At 45.3% G+C, this 17,377-nt stretch overlaps 1 protein-coding gene across 4 annotated transcripts in view; it reads right to left on the reverse strand.

Moving 5' to 3' along the window:
* Positions 1–17,377, reverse strand: part of SPG21 (SPG21 abhydrolase domain containing, maspardin) — a 66,952-nt gene that overhangs the window by 43,269 nt on the left and 6,306 nt on the right. For 3 of the 4 annotated variants that reach the window (XM_040414264.1, XM_040414265.1, XM_040414266.1), the window contains exons 2-7: positions 16,888–16,969; positions 7,305–7,466; positions 5,693–5,773; positions 3,566–3,711; positions 924–1,032; positions 113–220 (exon numbers count right to left, since the gene is read on the reverse strand). In XM_040414264.1, coding sequence (XP_040270198.1) covers positions 113–220; positions 924–1,032; positions 3,566–3,711; positions 5,693–5,773; positions 7,305–7,466; positions 16,888–16,969 — 688 coding nt within the window. Of the gene's footprint in view, positions 1–112; positions 221–923; positions 1,033–3,565; positions 3,712–5,692; positions 5,774–7,304; positions 7,467–16,887; positions 16,970–17,090; positions 17,110–17,377 lie in introns of those variants that run through there. The other variant, XM_040414267.1, reaches the window with a different exon arrangement.

Here is a 17,377-nt window from a genome sequence, read left to right on the forward strand (position 1 = left end):
GCGATGACGTACATGTACGTCATGGGTCCTTAAGGGGTTAAATATGTAGTAAACCCTTGATAAAACATAGCAAAAAGGTGTATGAAGTTGAAGATAAAAAAAGAGTACTCACATCCATTATGGTGACAGCAATGTCCCGGATTGTGTGTGGCTCAACGTATGAATTCTGGCAATTTAAGGTAAGACGAGATGCAAGTTCACTCTGACTGAGACTTTCCAGCTAAGAAACAAGAAAGGGCTTAATTATTATTTAGAAACCATTAGTTGCAAAAAAAACTGTTATGAGTGGTACATCACCAGCCTGTTCCTAAACAGATCCCCCATAAAGCAGCATGGTGGCTCAGTTGTTAGCTCTGGTGCCTTGCAGCGCTGGGGTCCTGGGTTTGAATCTCCCAAGGACAACATCTGCATGGAGTTTGTATGTTTTCCCTGTGTTTGCGCGGGTTTCCTCCAGGTACGCCGGTTTCTCCCACACTCTAAAGACATACTGATCGGGAACTTGCATTGTGAGCTCCACTTGGGACAGCGATATGATAATGTCTATAAAGCATCGCAGAATATGTCAGAGCTATAGGAGTAAAATAAAATCTAGATCACAAGATTCTGGCAGTGCCCAATAATGAGGAGTATGAAGGATCAGGTGGATACATGATCTGACATCGACAAAGGCATTTAGGTGCAGTTGTCACCTAAGGATCCGATCAGAAGTCATGCAAATAGATCTGACACCTAAGACTACAATCTGGCTTAATGCAGGAGTTGTACCTTTAGTGCCAAAAACAGGTTTGGATCCCTTCAACTTAAAGCATTGCTGGCTTTCCCAAACAGCAACACCACTATTAGTGGCAGTTATAATTGGGATAATGCCACTGTGTTCAGAACTTGCAGTGCAGAATATGTTAGGTGAGGAATTGCTTTCTTACCCGATCTACCATAAAATCAATGGCATCTGCCATTACAGGATCCACAGGGCCAGAAGCAAAGTTTCCCAGGACAATCTTCTTCAGCATAAATGCAGGCATGAGCCAAAAGCTGCAAAATAGGACATTAAAACTACAATGATACACACGTCTAGTGCTTGAAGATAAATTATGATGACCCCCCTCGATCAGCTGTTTCAGGGAGTGGTGTGCTCACCGGAGCTCAGGTGAACACTGAGGGTCCCCGGCAGCTTTCCAAGCACAGTGCTGTACATTATATAGTCCCATTGCCTTGAACTAGGCCTCGTGACCGATGTATGGTGACCTCACTGGCCTAGGACGAGGCAGCAGTGCCCAGTCTCCAAGAGCTGTACTGGCTGTCGGACCCCTGCTGATAGGTCATCGATGATAACCCCTGTAAAGAAGAACTCCCGCCAAAAATGTGATCCACTGACCTGTTAAAAAGGTACATGATGTAATCTGTAGTCAATGTAATTATCTTACCAGTGGCTGTATTTGTGAGTTTTAATCTCCCTTCTGATCCTCCACTGTGTCATGTGACTCTCCAACTGACACTGAATCTTATGTGTAGACAGGAAGTCAGTTTCTCCATGTATTCCTATGGGAGCTTTAACCCCTTCCCAACTACCCACTGTATACAGTCGTGGCCAAAAGTTTTGAGAATGACACAAATATTAGTTTTCACAAAGTTTGCTGCTAAACTGCTTTTAGATCTTTGTTTCAGTTGTTTCTGTGATGTAGTGAAATATAATTACACGCACTTCACACGTTTCAAAGGCTTTTATCGACAATTACATGACATTTATGGAAAGAGTCAGTATTTGCAGTGTTGGCCCTTCTTTTTCAGGACCTCTGCAATTTGACTGGGCATGCTCTCAATCAACTTCTGGGCCCATTCCTGACTGATAGCAACCCATTCTTTCATAATCACTTCTTGGAGTTTGTCAGAATTAGTGGGTTTTTGTTTGTCCACCTGCCTCTTGAGGATTGACCACAAGTTCTCAATGGGATTAAGATCTGGGGGGTTTCCAGGCCATGGACCCAAAATGTCAATGTTTTGGTTCCCGAGCCACTTAGTTATCACTTTTGCCTTATGGCACGGTGCTCCATCGTGCTGGAAAATGCATTGTTCTTCACCAAACTGTTGTTGGATTGTTGGAAGAAGTTGCTGTTGGAGGGTGTTTTGGTACCATTCTTTATTCATGGCTGTGTTTTTGGGCAAAATTGTGATTGAGCCCACTCCCTTGGATGAGAAGCAACCTCACACATGAATGGTCTCAGGATGCTTTACTGTTGGCATGACACAGGACTGATGGTAGCGCTCACCTTTTCTTCTCCGGACAAGCCTTTTTCCAGATGCCCCAAACAATCGGAGAGAGGCTTCATCGGAGAATATGACTTTGCCCTAGTCCTCAGCAGTCCATTCACCATACTTTCTGCAGAAGATCAATCTGTCCCTGATGTTTTTTTTGGAGAGAAGTTGCTTCTTTGCTGCCCTTCTTGACACCAGGGTATCTTCCAAAAGTCTTCGCCTCACTGTGCGTGCAGATGCGCTCACACCTGCCTGCTGCCATTCCTGAGCAAGCTCTGCACTGGTGGCACTCCGATCCCGCAGCTGACTCCTCTTTAGGAGACGATCCTGGCGCTTGCTGGACTTTCTTGGACGCCCTGAAGCCTTCTTAACAAGAATTGAACCTCTTTCCTTGAAGTTCTTGATGATCCTATAAATTGTTGATTGAGGTGCAATCTTAGTAGCCACAATATCCTTGCCTGTGAAGCCATTTTTATGCAAAGCAATGATGGCTGCACGCGTTTCTTTGCAGGTCACCATGGTTAACAAAGGAAGAACAAGGATTTCAAGCATCACCCTCCTTTTAACATGTCAAGTCTGCCATTTTAACCCAATCAGCCTGACCATAATGATCTCCAGCCTTGTGCTCGTCAACATTCTCCCCTGAGTTAACAAGACAATTACTGAAATTATCTCAGCAGGTCCTTTAATGACAGCAATGAAATGCAGTGGAAAGTTTTTTGGGGATTAAGTTAATTTTCATGGCAAAGAAGGACTATGCAATTCATCTGATCACTCTTCATAACATTCTGGAGTATATGCAAATTGCTATTATAAAAACTTAAGCAGCAACTTTTCCAATTTCCAATAATTTATGTAATTCTCAAAACTTTTGGCCACGACTAGTTTTAAGCAGCATGATGAGCCCTACCAGGAGGTATGTCAGATTTAATAGGGTTGATCCTAGTGACAGAGCCTCTTTAAGGGCATATCCTGTCCTTGGTCTCTCAAAAACAACTTTTTTTTAAATTGCATCTGACTTCTCTAAAGATAGCGGCTCAATGGATATCACCAGGGGATGCCATCCTAGATTTCACTACTGGAGAAACCTAGCACGGACTTGCAGGGTTTGCCAGGACAAGAGCCACTCTTCTGGCTCATAAAATCGTAGAACCTCCACTTTATTGTGGAGATGCCCTAACAACAAGGTACAATGGTCACTGCCATTATTCAAAATGATATGGACCAAAACTATCAGCAAGTTTAAGTACTTGTGGAAAGGAAGCAAGACATTAGTCATTTTTAATCATATGCTGCCCGATGGTTCATTCACCTGTTCGCTGTCCAAGTCTGGTTGAAAATGGAGGTGTCGCTGAAGGCATTGCACAAGACGAGGGACTGGACCCTGGGAGACTTGTGTGTGTACTCTGCAAATTTCTGAGCCAGAAAACCACCAAGGGATGCGCCAAACAAGTGAACCTATATATAAAAAGGGATAAAAAACAGACATAATGTCCTTCTAATGGACACAGAGATCCCTAGCTATGGACGCCACTTATCTCAGGTGACCGGAGGCTGACACTGCAATTTAGAAAAATCATCACAGAAATCATCACCTTCTGCACTTCCCTGCTTTGGCCATCTCATGATTTTTCTAATGCAAACCAATAAATCAAAGACACATGAATCCTGTGCGATTTATGTATTCCAAGCCTCATATAATGCTAAATTATATATAATTATATATCCACTAAATAAAAAATATCCACTAGCAAAATTTAAAATCCAGCCTGGGGAAAAACATGTCTATATAGTATGCTGACCTCCTGACATTAGACCTCATGCACCAAGCACCACGTTGTACTAAGCCACAATACAGCACCACAGGGGCATAGAGGGATTTTTTCCTCTCGGATTCACGCTCAGTCAAATTTTGTAATACGAAATGTAGCCATGTAATCCAATGCCGTATAGAGGCAACAAGCTACAGGGAAAACACTGCATTACAATGAGTTCTGCCAAAGAAAACAGAGATCAACTATACCTGTACAGCTTGCTGCACGCAGTAAGTTCCCCAGAAACATAAAAATGGGGCACTTGACGGGACAAGCATCCATACTTGTATGAAGCGTTTGTGAGAGCCTTGACCAAAGTATCAGCGTATCACACAGCTCTGTAGAGCAATACTGAAAGGGTCCTCAACTGATCCACTGGCAGGATAATGAGACACAGGGACCGTGCAGCCTTAAAACTTCCCAGACCCACTATCCCTAACTACTGTCACAGTCACCCTAGGCAGTGACCCCACAAAAGGGCGACAGTCCCTATACTGTAATATGTGCGAGGGCGACATACAAACAGGGACCAAACAGACAAAACACTAAGAGAAAACTCGTAAAGGAAAGGGTCAAATGCTAGTCGGACAATGAAGTACAAAAATGCCAAAAGCAAACAAGAAAACCAAACATGCCAAAAAGTCAGAATCAGGAGATCAATACAATACCAATTCGCCAGAAGCCAAGAACCTACCAATCCAGAAAGCCAATACCACAGGGGACCAGCAGGGGGAGCCAGAGGACAAGAAATTCACCGCCACCTGCACATGCAGGCGTCAGCCGCAGCTCACACATCGGTGTCCCTGCAGGCCGGGTGGAGCTGCCGACAGTGTCCTGACGCTTTGGAGCCCCAACGCCCCCTCACTGGCCCAGGGACTAGATGTCAGAACAGGCCACCCAGCAGCTCTGGTTCCCCCAACAACAGGACGCCGCTGCGAGGCAGCCACGGCCAGGGGAACCGTGACATTTACATTCATAGGTGCCACGTCACAAAATCTCCAGCATCAGATTCAACCATCAAAGAACGTGAGATATGGAGAAACAGAAAAAGGGATCAGACCAGAGAGTGCTCCTTGTGCATCACTGACATCTTTCCTCCTTGGTATTATATGTGCAGCGACAGGTTTTTAAAAGCTATACATACTGTACACATTCTTCGTCTTTGACACCTGAACTTTATTTGACTGTATAACTTGTGTCCTGCTGATCTGCAGAGTCCTGAAATGCGTTATCTTGATGGCAATAGAAGGACTTACTGCGTGGACAAATTTGCTTACAGCATTGTATACTGTCAGTAATACACACATCCTTCACATTATGCCCATAACACACTAGGAGCACTTACCGGCCCTCTTTCCGTTTTTTTCCTCCATATTGCCTGAAAACATGTCAGACAAGTTCGCCCATTGCAGTTCTACAATGGGGCTGTACCTGTACACCTTTCCAAGGTTAAAAATAAAAATAAAGCACATGCAAGATTGATTCCTTAGCACTCAGCTGATTCAAATGTAAAATATTTTCTAACGGTCATGGGTGAAACCTAATCCAAATCCTCATTTTTATCCCATTTTAATCTTCTAGGTATGGACAGAAAGCAAGCAACAGTTATTAACCTGTCCTCTCACCTTATCCAAGTGCAGATCATCCAGAAGTTTCCTAAATCCGTCACAGAATTCCAGATGATCCCAATATACAGGGTACTGGAGCTGGAAGAGGCAGGGTGAGGATTACTTTTTTTTGGTGTACAGATGTATTTGTGATAACTGCAGAGGATGAACAAGGCATTCAGGTTACAGTAAATGAGTCTGGAGCGGGTACTGGGCCGCGTGGAGAATACTGGGCAGTTCCCAGTGCGCGCCATTGAATAGTTCAGTAAAGTTGATAAGATAAAATAAGATGGTGCTTCAAAAACCAGAGATTGTAAAATAAGCGGTAGATGGTGTAAGGATTGGGATTAGCAGATCTGAAACGCGTAGACCGGGTTGCCATGTGGGATTTTAATATATTTTTGGAATAAAGAACGTTACTTTTTGGAAGCTGGACTCTCCATGGTTTTTTCTGATCTAGATGGTGTAACTATTCTGTAACATGAACTGGAATAACATCCTCTTGACAGAAAAACTATTACAAGAACAAAAGCCTCATGGGCCACCTCAGCTTCCGTAACCATTTTTAGATTATGTAATGATGTACATTATTATTATTATTGATTTATGTATTATGGTTCACATTGACTTGTTTTTAGCTATTTTTAGTGTTTTATTTGATAACTTTTATATTTATTACTATACGTTTTCGAGGGCGATGATCACCATTTAACTTTTCATGGCTGTAAATCCTGACTAATTATATTAAATACGATATAAAACTAACAGAGCCTTTATATGTTTAATACATTTAGTTTAAAGGGGGCTTTCCAAGATTTCTGAACTAATGCCCTTTCTTCTGGACAGGTCCCCAGTATCTGATCTGTGGGGGTCACCTGTGACCCCCGCCGATCAGCTGTTTGAGGACGCATAGGTCCTCACAATAGCGCCGTAGCCTTCTCTCTGCTCACCAAGCACCGCGCCGTACATTGTGTAGCGCCTGTGCTTGGTATCGCAGCCCAGCCCCATTCACTTCAGTGAAGCTGTGTAGTGCCTAGGCCATGTGAATAATGAATGTGACGTCACCGGCCTAGGCAAAGCTGCGAGAAAGCAGCAGCTCTACTGCGAGTGCCGGTTCCTTCTCAAATAGCTGATCAGTCCCGGGTGCTGGACCACCACTGGTCAGCTATGACCTATCCAGACGATAGGTATGGGTCCCACCTCTCAAGCTTGTGACCCATCTAGTGGCCATGGTAAGCAAAGAAGGGGCCTTGCATATGTGACACTTTCCATTCCTTTTAAATGGGAGTATCCAAAATAGCATAGGGCGTATGGCTATATTTATATAATGGAGAGAACCACATATGAGTGGCAATTAAGGGGTTATTCCCATCTGGACATGGGTCCCATCTCTGGAACCTGCATCTAAGAGAAGAGGGCACTGTAAATCAAGGGTCAGTTCCCACCATCTCTTAGACAGAGGCAGGTTCCAGAGGTGGGACCCTTACCCTGTGGCAAGGCTAAAAATGCCCAGATGGAAATCACCCCTTCATATAGATATTCTGTACATCTAGTTTATTTGGTGCAGCATCTTCGCAAAAAGATCCCATCTGTTACATCGATTGTGGAGACTGAACAGCTCAGTACTTACAGCAATAACTCTGTATCCCCAGCCGGTCAGCGCCAGGATCTGATGAAAGAAGATGTCTGCTGTGCCACTGACTGGAGGCAGAAATATAATGGGACAGCGCACACTTCGGGGGCCAGCATCGTACAGGGACCACACTTTACTGTCATCATCATCAACAATGATCTGAGAAGAGAATTACAGGGTTAAAGGTTACCAACAGGACTACTCTTCTAAGACCAGAGAACCACACCAGTTGGATCATCATGAAGAGGTAGAGGATAGACTTGTCACTGAAGTATAGGGAACATTCACACACAGCAGTTTTGTTGCAGAAATGGATGAATGGAACACATTTTCAGTCAAAGGAACGTCTGCTGTAGACTTCTCATCTCTAAAGAAACCCATTTGCTCCTTACTTCTGCTTAATGTCATCTGGTCAATGCCATTTTGTAATGGAGCAAAACCGTAATTAAAAAAATAGCCCATTAACAGCAAAAAGGGGGTTCTACATGCACACGACCGTATGCGTTTTGTGGTCCACAAAAAAAAAAAAAAAAAAAAAAAAAAAAAAGAAGGACGACATCTGTATGCCATCAGTTTTTTTTGCAGATACATTGTAACAAAGCCTAAAAACGGACAAGAATAGGACAGCGGGGCTACGGAACAGACATACGGATGCGGACAGCACACGGTGTGCTGTCCGCATTTTTTGAGGACCCACTGAAATGAATGGGTCCGCATCCTATCTGCAAAAAAACAACAAAAAAAATAAAATAAAATAAAAAAACACTAACGGAACGGACACGGAAACAAACCACGTTCGTGTATTCGGGGCAGGCGCAGTGAGTGAAGGCCGCGATCCTGATGCCAGCTTCCTCACTGACGTAGTCGGTGCAGGCGCAGTGAGGAATCCGGCCTTCACTCACTGCGCCTGCACCGAATACAGAAGTGAACGGCGCAGGCGCGGGATTTCATCAACTGTGCATGGAACTTGGACATCAATCAAGAGGAGTGGGGCAGGCAGAATGGAGGACCTGGGCGGGATAAAGGGTGAGTAGACGGAGCCTCTAGGTGCTGAATCTACCCCCACATAGCACCTAGAGGCTCATTAGCATATTATAAAAGTGTGGATTTTAGCAAAACGGCTGCAGGGAGAAATGTAAAAAACACTGTTGTGTAGTGCTGACGTTAGCGCATCGCTAATGTCAGGCAGCTACATAACAGAAGTTCTGATGGTAGAAACCCTTTAAGGCTTCTTTCACATGAGTGAGTTTCCCGTCCAGACAAGATACACGTAGTGAACAACGATGGTTGCTAAGAGACGCAGATTGTTATTCTTCAGTTTTTCTTCACGCACGAGAAAAATGCATACAATCCAGGCGGAAAAAATGTGCACACTGCATGCGATTACAGAAAAGAACTGATTGAACTTAATCCGTTTTTTCCTGAACAGATCCTGACACAATCCGTATCACTCGTGTGAAAGAGGCCTTACACTACCAGGCGCTGCAGGGGAAATGGGGTTTTGGCTGCCGGATGTAATGTGATCAGTGGCTGACCAGCAGGCGTGCAGTGAGAAGAGGGTGTTCTGACAGTATAGTCCCTTTAGGGGATAGTCACATGCAGAAATTTCTATGGCTGAAAATCAGTTCTGCAAGGGGTTGTTTTGGCAGCAATCTCCATTCAGATGTATGGAATAGTCACAGAAAATGATGATTACACTTACCGGTAATCGGATTTTCCTGACCCAACGACAGAACCTTGGAGAGATGGCTCCGTCTCCAGGAAAGGAAACCTGCAGCATTAAAAAGGTGGAGCCACTCTCCCACCTCAGTGAGGTTTCCAGAGCATGAGAGGGACTCCCCTTTATATTAGTTTAATTCCACAAGCCTAAAAATATCTTTATTTTTATTTTTTTTGCGACACCCGTGAACACACAGAACCACCATAGGGAGGGCATAAAGAGGTGCTGTCGTGGGGTCAGGAAAATCCGATTACCGTTAAGTGTAATCATCATCTTTCCCCTCCCCCATGACAGCACCTTGGAGAGAGATTACAGAGATAACTCAAGGGTGGGAAACAGCTTCCAAAACCTTAGTGCCAAAAAGTAGATCAGAAACCGAATCTAGTTGAAGCCTGTAGGGTTTATAGAAAGTAGAGGGAGAAGACCAGGTAGCCGCACGACAAATCTGTTCTATGGATACACTGGCTCTCTCAGCCCAGGAAGTTGACATCGCTCTCGTGGAATGGGCCCCCAAAGAGACAGGCGGAGAAACACCAGATACAGAATATGCCAAAGAAATGACTTCTCTAATCCAGCGGGCAATAGATGCGTTTGAGGCCGTATTACCTCTTTTAGCCCCACCAAAAAGTACAAATAGGGCAGAAGATTTTCTCCAGTCTTTAGGGACCTCTAAATACTGTAGGATACATCTTCTGACGTCAAGAGAATGTAGCTCTTCTTCGCTGTTATTCTTTGGATCTGGAAAGAAAGCTGGAAGAACTATCTCCTGAGACCTATTTGCTCTAGATGGAACTTTCGGCAAAAAACCTGGATCTGGCCTCAATACTACACTATCCTCTCTGATTGACATGAAAGGAGGGTTAATGGAGATAGCCTGGATCTCACTAACTCTCCTGGCTGATGTTAAAGCTACCAAAAACACTAGTTTTACAGTAAGCCGTTTAACTGAACAGGACTCCAAAGGCTCGAAGGGGTGTTTAGTTAAAGCCGTTCAATACTAAATTCAGATCCCAAGGAGGGAATCTGGTGCCCTTCACTGGTACCATCCTGCCAACCGCTTTAAAGAATCTTATTATCCATGGGTTCATAGCTAATCTTTTTCCGCCCAACACTGAAAGTGCAGACACCTGTACCTTCAGTGTGCTTTCTGCCAAACCTAAGGATAATCCTCTTTGAAGGAATTCCAACACCTGTGTCACCGTGAATTCCAAGGGCCAGGAAACTCTTTCTATACCTAAAAAAAAAGACAAGAATTTTCTTCACACTCTGGCATTGCATAAATGACATTAGTCACTTCCTTCCTACTTTTTATCAATGTGGAACCTAACTCTTTTGAAAACCCCTGGCTGGCTAGAAATGCCCTCTCAAATTCCATGCCGAAAGATGTAGGGATTTCACTGTCGGGTGAAACACTGGACCCTGCGATAACAGGTTTGGGATCTCTGGTAGAATCCAAGGGTCCGAAATGGACATGGTTCTCAACAGTGAACACCATGCCCTTTTCGGCCAGAAAGGCGCTATCAGGATTACTCTCGCCCCTTCGTACCTGATCTTCTTTATAACTAACGGTATTAACTGTAGTGGGGGAAACGCATAACCCAGAGGAAAGTCCCACCTCTAGAGAAATGCATCCACCCCAGATGGGCACTCCCTTGGATTGAGGGAAAAGAATTTCTCGGCTTTCCTGTTCTCCCTTGTGGCGAACATGTCCACAGATGGATGACCCCACAGATCCACTATCTGGGAAAAAACACCTGGATTTAGTGTCCATTCTCCTTGTCGTAACCTGTGTCGATTCAAAAAAATCTGCCTGAGTATTCTCGACTCCTCATGTGGAGAGCTGACAGATACAATATTTTCTCTTCTATCTCTTTGAAAATCCACTCTGTCTCTTTTAGCAAGGAAGTTGACCTGGTACCCCCTTGGCGATTGAGGTACGAGACCACTGTTCGATTGTCGGACATTATGCTGACATGCTTGTTCTTGACCTCTGGTAAAACTGCCCTTAGTGCCAGCAGGACCGCTCGCAATTCTTTCCGGTTGGAAGAGAAACATCTCTGACCCTGGGACCACTCTCCCTGAAAAATCTGTTTTTTGACGCGAGCCCCCCAACCCCAGGGACTGGCATCCGTAGTCACCATCACTGGATCCGGATAGGACCAGGGCACTCCCTGAGCTAGATTCCTTCCATCCTTCCACCAATTTAGGGATAACAATGTCTGATCTGACAAGTCCAAGACTGACTCCAGGGATGTTCCCATCTGTCTCATCTGCACTCTCTCCATCTGTAGCTGGCGAGAGTGCCTTTGAGCCCAATGAACTGCTGGTATAGAAGACGTTAGGACTCCTAACAGGGACATCGCCTTTCTTACAGTTAGGGTTTCTCCTGACTGTACCCTGTGTACTGCCTGCTGAATCTGGACCATCTTCTCCTCTGTAAGGAAAGTCCTCTCCTTTATGGAATCCAGCACTAGACCTAAGAACACTTGTCTCGTAGATAGTTGCATTCTGGATTTTTAAATATTCAACAACCATCCCAGCTTTATCAGTTTACTCACTATGTGTTCCACCCCTTTGACACACGCTTCCCAAGACTGGGCTACTACCAGGAAATTGTCCAGGTAAGGTAGGAACGTGATATCCTCCTTCCGGATGAAGGAGGCCATCTCCGCCACCACCTTGGTAAATATTTGCGGTGCCATAGAGAGGCCGAAAGGCAATGCCTGAAACTGAAGGTGAAAGATCCCGGACTCTGTTCTTATCGCTACTCTGAGAAATTTCTGGTGGTCTGGATGTATCGGAATATGGTGATAAGCATCCTTTAGATCCAGAACCGCCATATGACAGCCCGGAGATAAAAGATGAACCGCAGATTTGATAGTCTCCATCTTGAACCTCCTGACCTTCAGAAATTTGTTCAGATGCTTTAGATTTATAATTGTTCGATACGAACCATCCGGCTTCTTTACCAGGAACAGAGTTGAATAGAATCCCTTCTCTTCCTCTGACCCCGGAACTGGAAGCAACACATTTTTGCTTGTCAATTTTTTTTATTTCTTCCATCAGTACACGAGAGGAGTTTGAAATAATGAACCTTTCTGGTGTATATCTCTTGAACTCTAGCTTTAGTCCATCCTGCAGGAGTCCTACCAGCCATGTTCCTGCAATTTTTTCCCAAGGAAGAATTTTAATCTCCCCTACTGGGATCATGGCGTCATTGCTTGGATTGTTTAATTGGACGCGCGGAGGCTGATCCAAACAAAACAAAAAAAAAAAAACTTTATTCCCAGGTCTAGCCCTTGCTCCCTGTTATCTAACTCCCGTTTGCCTTTTACTTTAGAACCTGGATGATGTCCGAAACAAAGACTGAACAAAGGTTTCTTGAGGAAATTTTTTCTTATCTGCAGTTTTTTCAAGTAATGTGTCTAGCTCTGACCCGAACAGAAATTGACCCCCACAGGGAATGCTGCATAATCTTAACTTTGATCACATATCCCCACCTTTCCAATTCTTCAGCCATAGAGCACAGCGTGCAGAATTAGAAAGGGAGGCTGCTCTGGCCTCGTCTCACTGCATCCATGGAGGTATCCGCAATGAAATCTGCAGCCTTCTGGAAGGTAGGAATAGAGGCCAACAACTGTTCCCCAGGACACTTGTCTCTGATCTGTCCCTCCAGCCAATCTAACCACATCGACATGGATCTGGCGGCTACCGTGGCGGCAATACTGGGTCTGAAAGAAGCACCTGAAGCCTCCCAAGTACTTTTAAGGGACGAATCTATCCTTTTGTCTAAGGTATCTTTAAGGAAACCCATATCAAAGGGTAAAGACTTTTTGAAAATTTTTGAAATCGCCACGTCCAGTCTTGGGGCCTTATCCCAGGAGGTTGATGCCTCTTCCTCAAACGGGTATTTTCTTTTAACGGTTTTAGATAAAGGGCTTCTTATCAGGTTTTTTCCATTCTTTTTCGATTACAGTTGTAATAGCTTTATGTAACGGAAAACACCTGCGTTTTTTCTCTTGCAGACTTTCAAATACTGAGTCCGCCACTGATCTATCTTCCTTGACATCCTCTAATTCCAGGGTGGATCTTATTACTTTCAATAACTTATCCGTATCTTCTGCAGGGAACAGAAACTTCCCTTCCTTTCCTTCTTCCTCCTCTGAAGAGGAGGAATCGTCAGAGTGCCCATCTCTACAGGGAGTCTCGCTATCATCAGATGACTCCATTTCAGACTCCTGTTCTACCGTTTTTTTCTGCTTTTTACAAGCTTTAAGGGACCCTTTGACTTCAGATCTTATAAGCGATTTTAAATCATTAAAAAAAAAAAAAAAAAAAAAAAACTTGGCGTCTCTTTCGCCACTGTTTTCTCAATACACTGCTGACAGAGCTTCTTTAAGGACCAACCAATAGAATTTACAATACCGGTGGCAGAATTTCAATGTCTGTGTTCTCAGACCTCTTCTCTTCCTCCATAACTGCTGCTAACCTGCATGCAAGCAATAGTATCCATTACCATTAGTTATCAGAGCTTTCTCTCACCTGAGAGTCCTTCTGCTCTGTCTCTGCAGACCCACCATGCACAGGACGCCACCTGGAATAGGGATATCGCCGCAAAATTTAGGCTTATGCCTCTATCCTTCCGGTACCAACACATCCCTCTTCGATTCATCGTTCCCGCACTTTTACTGGGTTCAAATGCCGAACTTCCGGTCAGCTGACCGGAAGCGCCCGGCCGTGGAACGCACGCTACTTCCTGCCGACGTCATCAAGCTGCGTCTACCTCTGGTCTCGGCATGTGGCGTCCTGCTCGTTCTGATAACATGTTGGGGCCTTCTGGCCACGCTTTCACCGATGGTGTGATCCTCCTCACCTGAAGGATCGACACCTCCTGCCTTCTTGAGGAACAAGCGGTCCCCTAGATTACCGCCGCTCCCCACGTCTCTCCAAACCCCAAGCCTATGGGAGAAGAGTAACGGCAGGCACGCCATTCCGCCTATGACCCTCTGGCAGCTACCATGGCTTCCTGGTCATGGGCCCCAAGAATGCAGAAACTGCAGGCTTCCCGTTCCAGGACAGGAAACCTCACTGAGGTGGGAGAGTGGCTCCACCTTTTTAATGCTGCAGGTTTCCTGTCCTGGAGGCGGAGCCATCTCTCCAAGGTGCTGTTGTGGGGGGAGGGGAAAAATTCTACAACAAATCTGCAGCATGAGAATACTCCCTCAGGCTAAGGCTATACGGTGAGAGTCAATGGTGTCGCACTGTCGTGTCGCAGTCGCAGTGCAAACACCATTGACTCATTATAAAAAATGTTGCGCGACACGTCAAAGTGTAGTTTAACCCTTTTTGTCGCGCGACTTGTAGCCCTAGCCTCTAAAGGGTTTTCCAGCAGTAATGATTTTTTAGCAAGTGCCTGCAGCCTGCCCCCTGAAACAGAAGATTCATACTTGCTCTGCGCTGTCTCCACCTCCCGATCCCCGCACTGTTTTCACCCGGCAGCACATCGGCATGACGACATGTACCGCTCCAGCAATTATGCGGCCACAAGCGGCACGTCAAAGCGGAAGCCAGTCATTGGCTGGAAGAAAACCGTGCAGAGACTGGAATATGGACACAGCAGAGGAGCAAGGAGAAGGCAAGTATGAATCTTCTGTTTCAGGGGGCATTCTGCGGGCACTTGTTAAAAAAAATACAAATTATTATTACCAGAGAGCCACTAATTGGGGTTGGCCAGAATTTTGATACCGATGGCCTATTTTTAGGATCGGTAGGGGTCCAGTACCCCACCCCTGACAATGAGCTGTTAAAGGGGTATTCCGTTTGGTTAGTTATCCTCTATCCACGAGTACAGCGCTGGGCTATCTCCAGGACACCCACAGAAATTAACGGAGCGGCTGTGCTCATGTGCGACTGGCCGCTCCGGTCATATCAGGGGAGCTGCAGGTGCTACGGGGCCACCCCTCTTGTGCGGTTCTGGCAGTGACTTCCAGCACCGGAGCCAAGTTAAAGGGGTATTCCAGCTGGTTAAAGGATAGGGGATAACCATCAGATCGGTGGGGAAATGCACAGCTCCATTCGTTGTGTAGTGGACAGAGCTGGTTACTGCAGTAACAAATCATATTTGGTAATTTTTGATGCTTCAGATGGAGCATAACTGGGAAATCCCACGTGTCATGGATCCTTTAAAAACAGAAACCATGATGTACGTCAGTGTGAACAGGGCCATACATTAAGGCTAATCCTTCGTAAAACTGGATTGGTGCTGCACTTTGTACCGAACTCTATGGAACATAAAGTCGTTAGAAGAGCTGATAACAGCGCGTTTACAACCAATACGCCCACCAATAACGCTTGCACAGTTTTAAGTTTTTTTTTTTTTTTTTCCCTTATCTTATTTTTGAGACCCCACAATAATCCAAGACAGGGATCAGCAACCTCCGATACTCCAGGTGTTGTGAAACTACAACTCCCAGCATGCTCCATTTACTTCTATAGGAGTCCCAAGAACAGCCTGGCAAGTTTTCATGCTGAGAGTTGTAGTTTCAGAACAGCTGGAGTGCTGAAGGTTGCTGACCCCTGATGTAAGGGAACCCTCTTTTTTTCTAACAGATCTTTGCCTCAAAAGCGATTTTTTTTTCTACCACATTGTCTGGTGGCCGCCAATGATTAACCTGACGCATGGAGTTAATCATTTTGTGAGGGCTATTTGTATGGCATTGTATAACAGAGGGCATGCAGACCTCCATGAAATCAATCTGACAAGTCTTGACATCTAGAAAGGTCTGTACGGCTGGGGCTACACGAAGACAAGTGTTGCACGTCAGACAAATCTACTAAAACCATTTATGTCAGTTGCGGTCACACGACTACTTTTTAAGTGTGATCTAGCAAAAAGAAAGAAAGCGGCCAAGTCACAAGAAAGTCCCAGCCGCACATGACTTTGCTGGCATGGAGTTGTGTGGGACCAACTGCAATGCTGAAATGCGACCTCACGGTTCATGCCGTGCGTCCATAGCCTAAATCACAGCGGACAGCAGATGAATTAAAATAATCTTAGGGTACTTGCACACTTGGGTTGTTGGATTCCGGCAGGCAGTTCCGTCGCAATTCCTGCAATCTGTATGCAAACGGATACCATTTGTAGACGGATCCGGATCAGTCTCACAAATGCATTGCAATACCAGATCCGTCTCTCTGGTTGTCATCCGGAAAAACGGATCCGTTTTTCCAGAACACTTGGGGCCGGATCCGGCATTAATGCATTCCCATGGAAAATAATGCAGGATTCGGCATTCCGGCAAGTGTTCCGGAATTTTGGACATTGAAAATACCGCTGCAAAAACCGTACAGTGACTGAACTGAAGACATCCTGAACGGATTGCTCTCAATTCAGAATGCATTAGGATAAAACTGATCAGTTTTTTTTCCGGTATTGAGCCCCTAGGACAGAACAATACCGGAAAAGTTTAACGCAAGTGTGAAAGTACCCTTAGACGTCGCCATCGCAGACGACATTAAAAATACCGGACAAAACAGTCCAGCACGCTGCTCTATTGTCCACTAAAATGCCCTAATGGAAACCCGACAGACCCCACTATAGTCAATGGGGTCCACTGGGCGTATGCCATTACTGTCACTGTCCTGCTTCTGTAATGCAGCAGAACAATGACAATGATGAGCACCTTACATTCACACTGTACACGGTATTCTATAGTCATAGTGGGTGCCTTCCTAAACCTCTTCAGATTAGATAGCACAGACAGGCGGTGAGGCTGGTGCCAGGAGCACCTATAGGTACGTATACATGGCTAGGATAAAAGAACCTGTAGATGACAGCTGATGAGGCTGGACTCCACATACCTTCTTCAGTGGCACGGTGCTGCGGAACCAGTTGTAGTCCGGGGAGATCTTGATGGCTCCCATGTTGCAGAGTTCGGCAGATCTGTGGGGAGGAGATCAGGCATGTGATGAGTCAGTCTCAGGAGGCACACAATGACTCCCTGTCTGCAGTGTGCCGGCCTATGCCACGCAGGGGAGGTCAGTGATAAGAAGTACACCCACACCTCCACCAGAGCAGCTTCTGAATGAGTCCCTAGCACGCAAGGGGTTATATCACATGCTGCATTTTGCTTCCCTCAAATAGCACTTGTTGGTCACGGAAGTTTTCAAGCATATTAAAGTAGATTTACTTTCGCCCTGTCTAGTGTATTATGTAATCTCTCTGCTTGCGCCACATAATCCGGGCAGCGCAGTGGCTCGGCGGTGGGCACTGCTGCCTGCAGCTAAAAACATATGCGTGGAGCTGGTATGTTCTCCCACACTCCAAAGACATACCCCACAGCTCTGCGGG

Source organism: Bufo bufo, chromosome 1 (genome assembly GCF_905171765.1).
Source record: "Bufo bufo chromosome 1, aBufBuf1.1, whole genome shotgun sequence".
Taxonomy (NCBI): domain Eukaryota; kingdom Metazoa; phylum Chordata; class Amphibia; order Anura; family Bufonidae; genus Bufo; species Bufo bufo.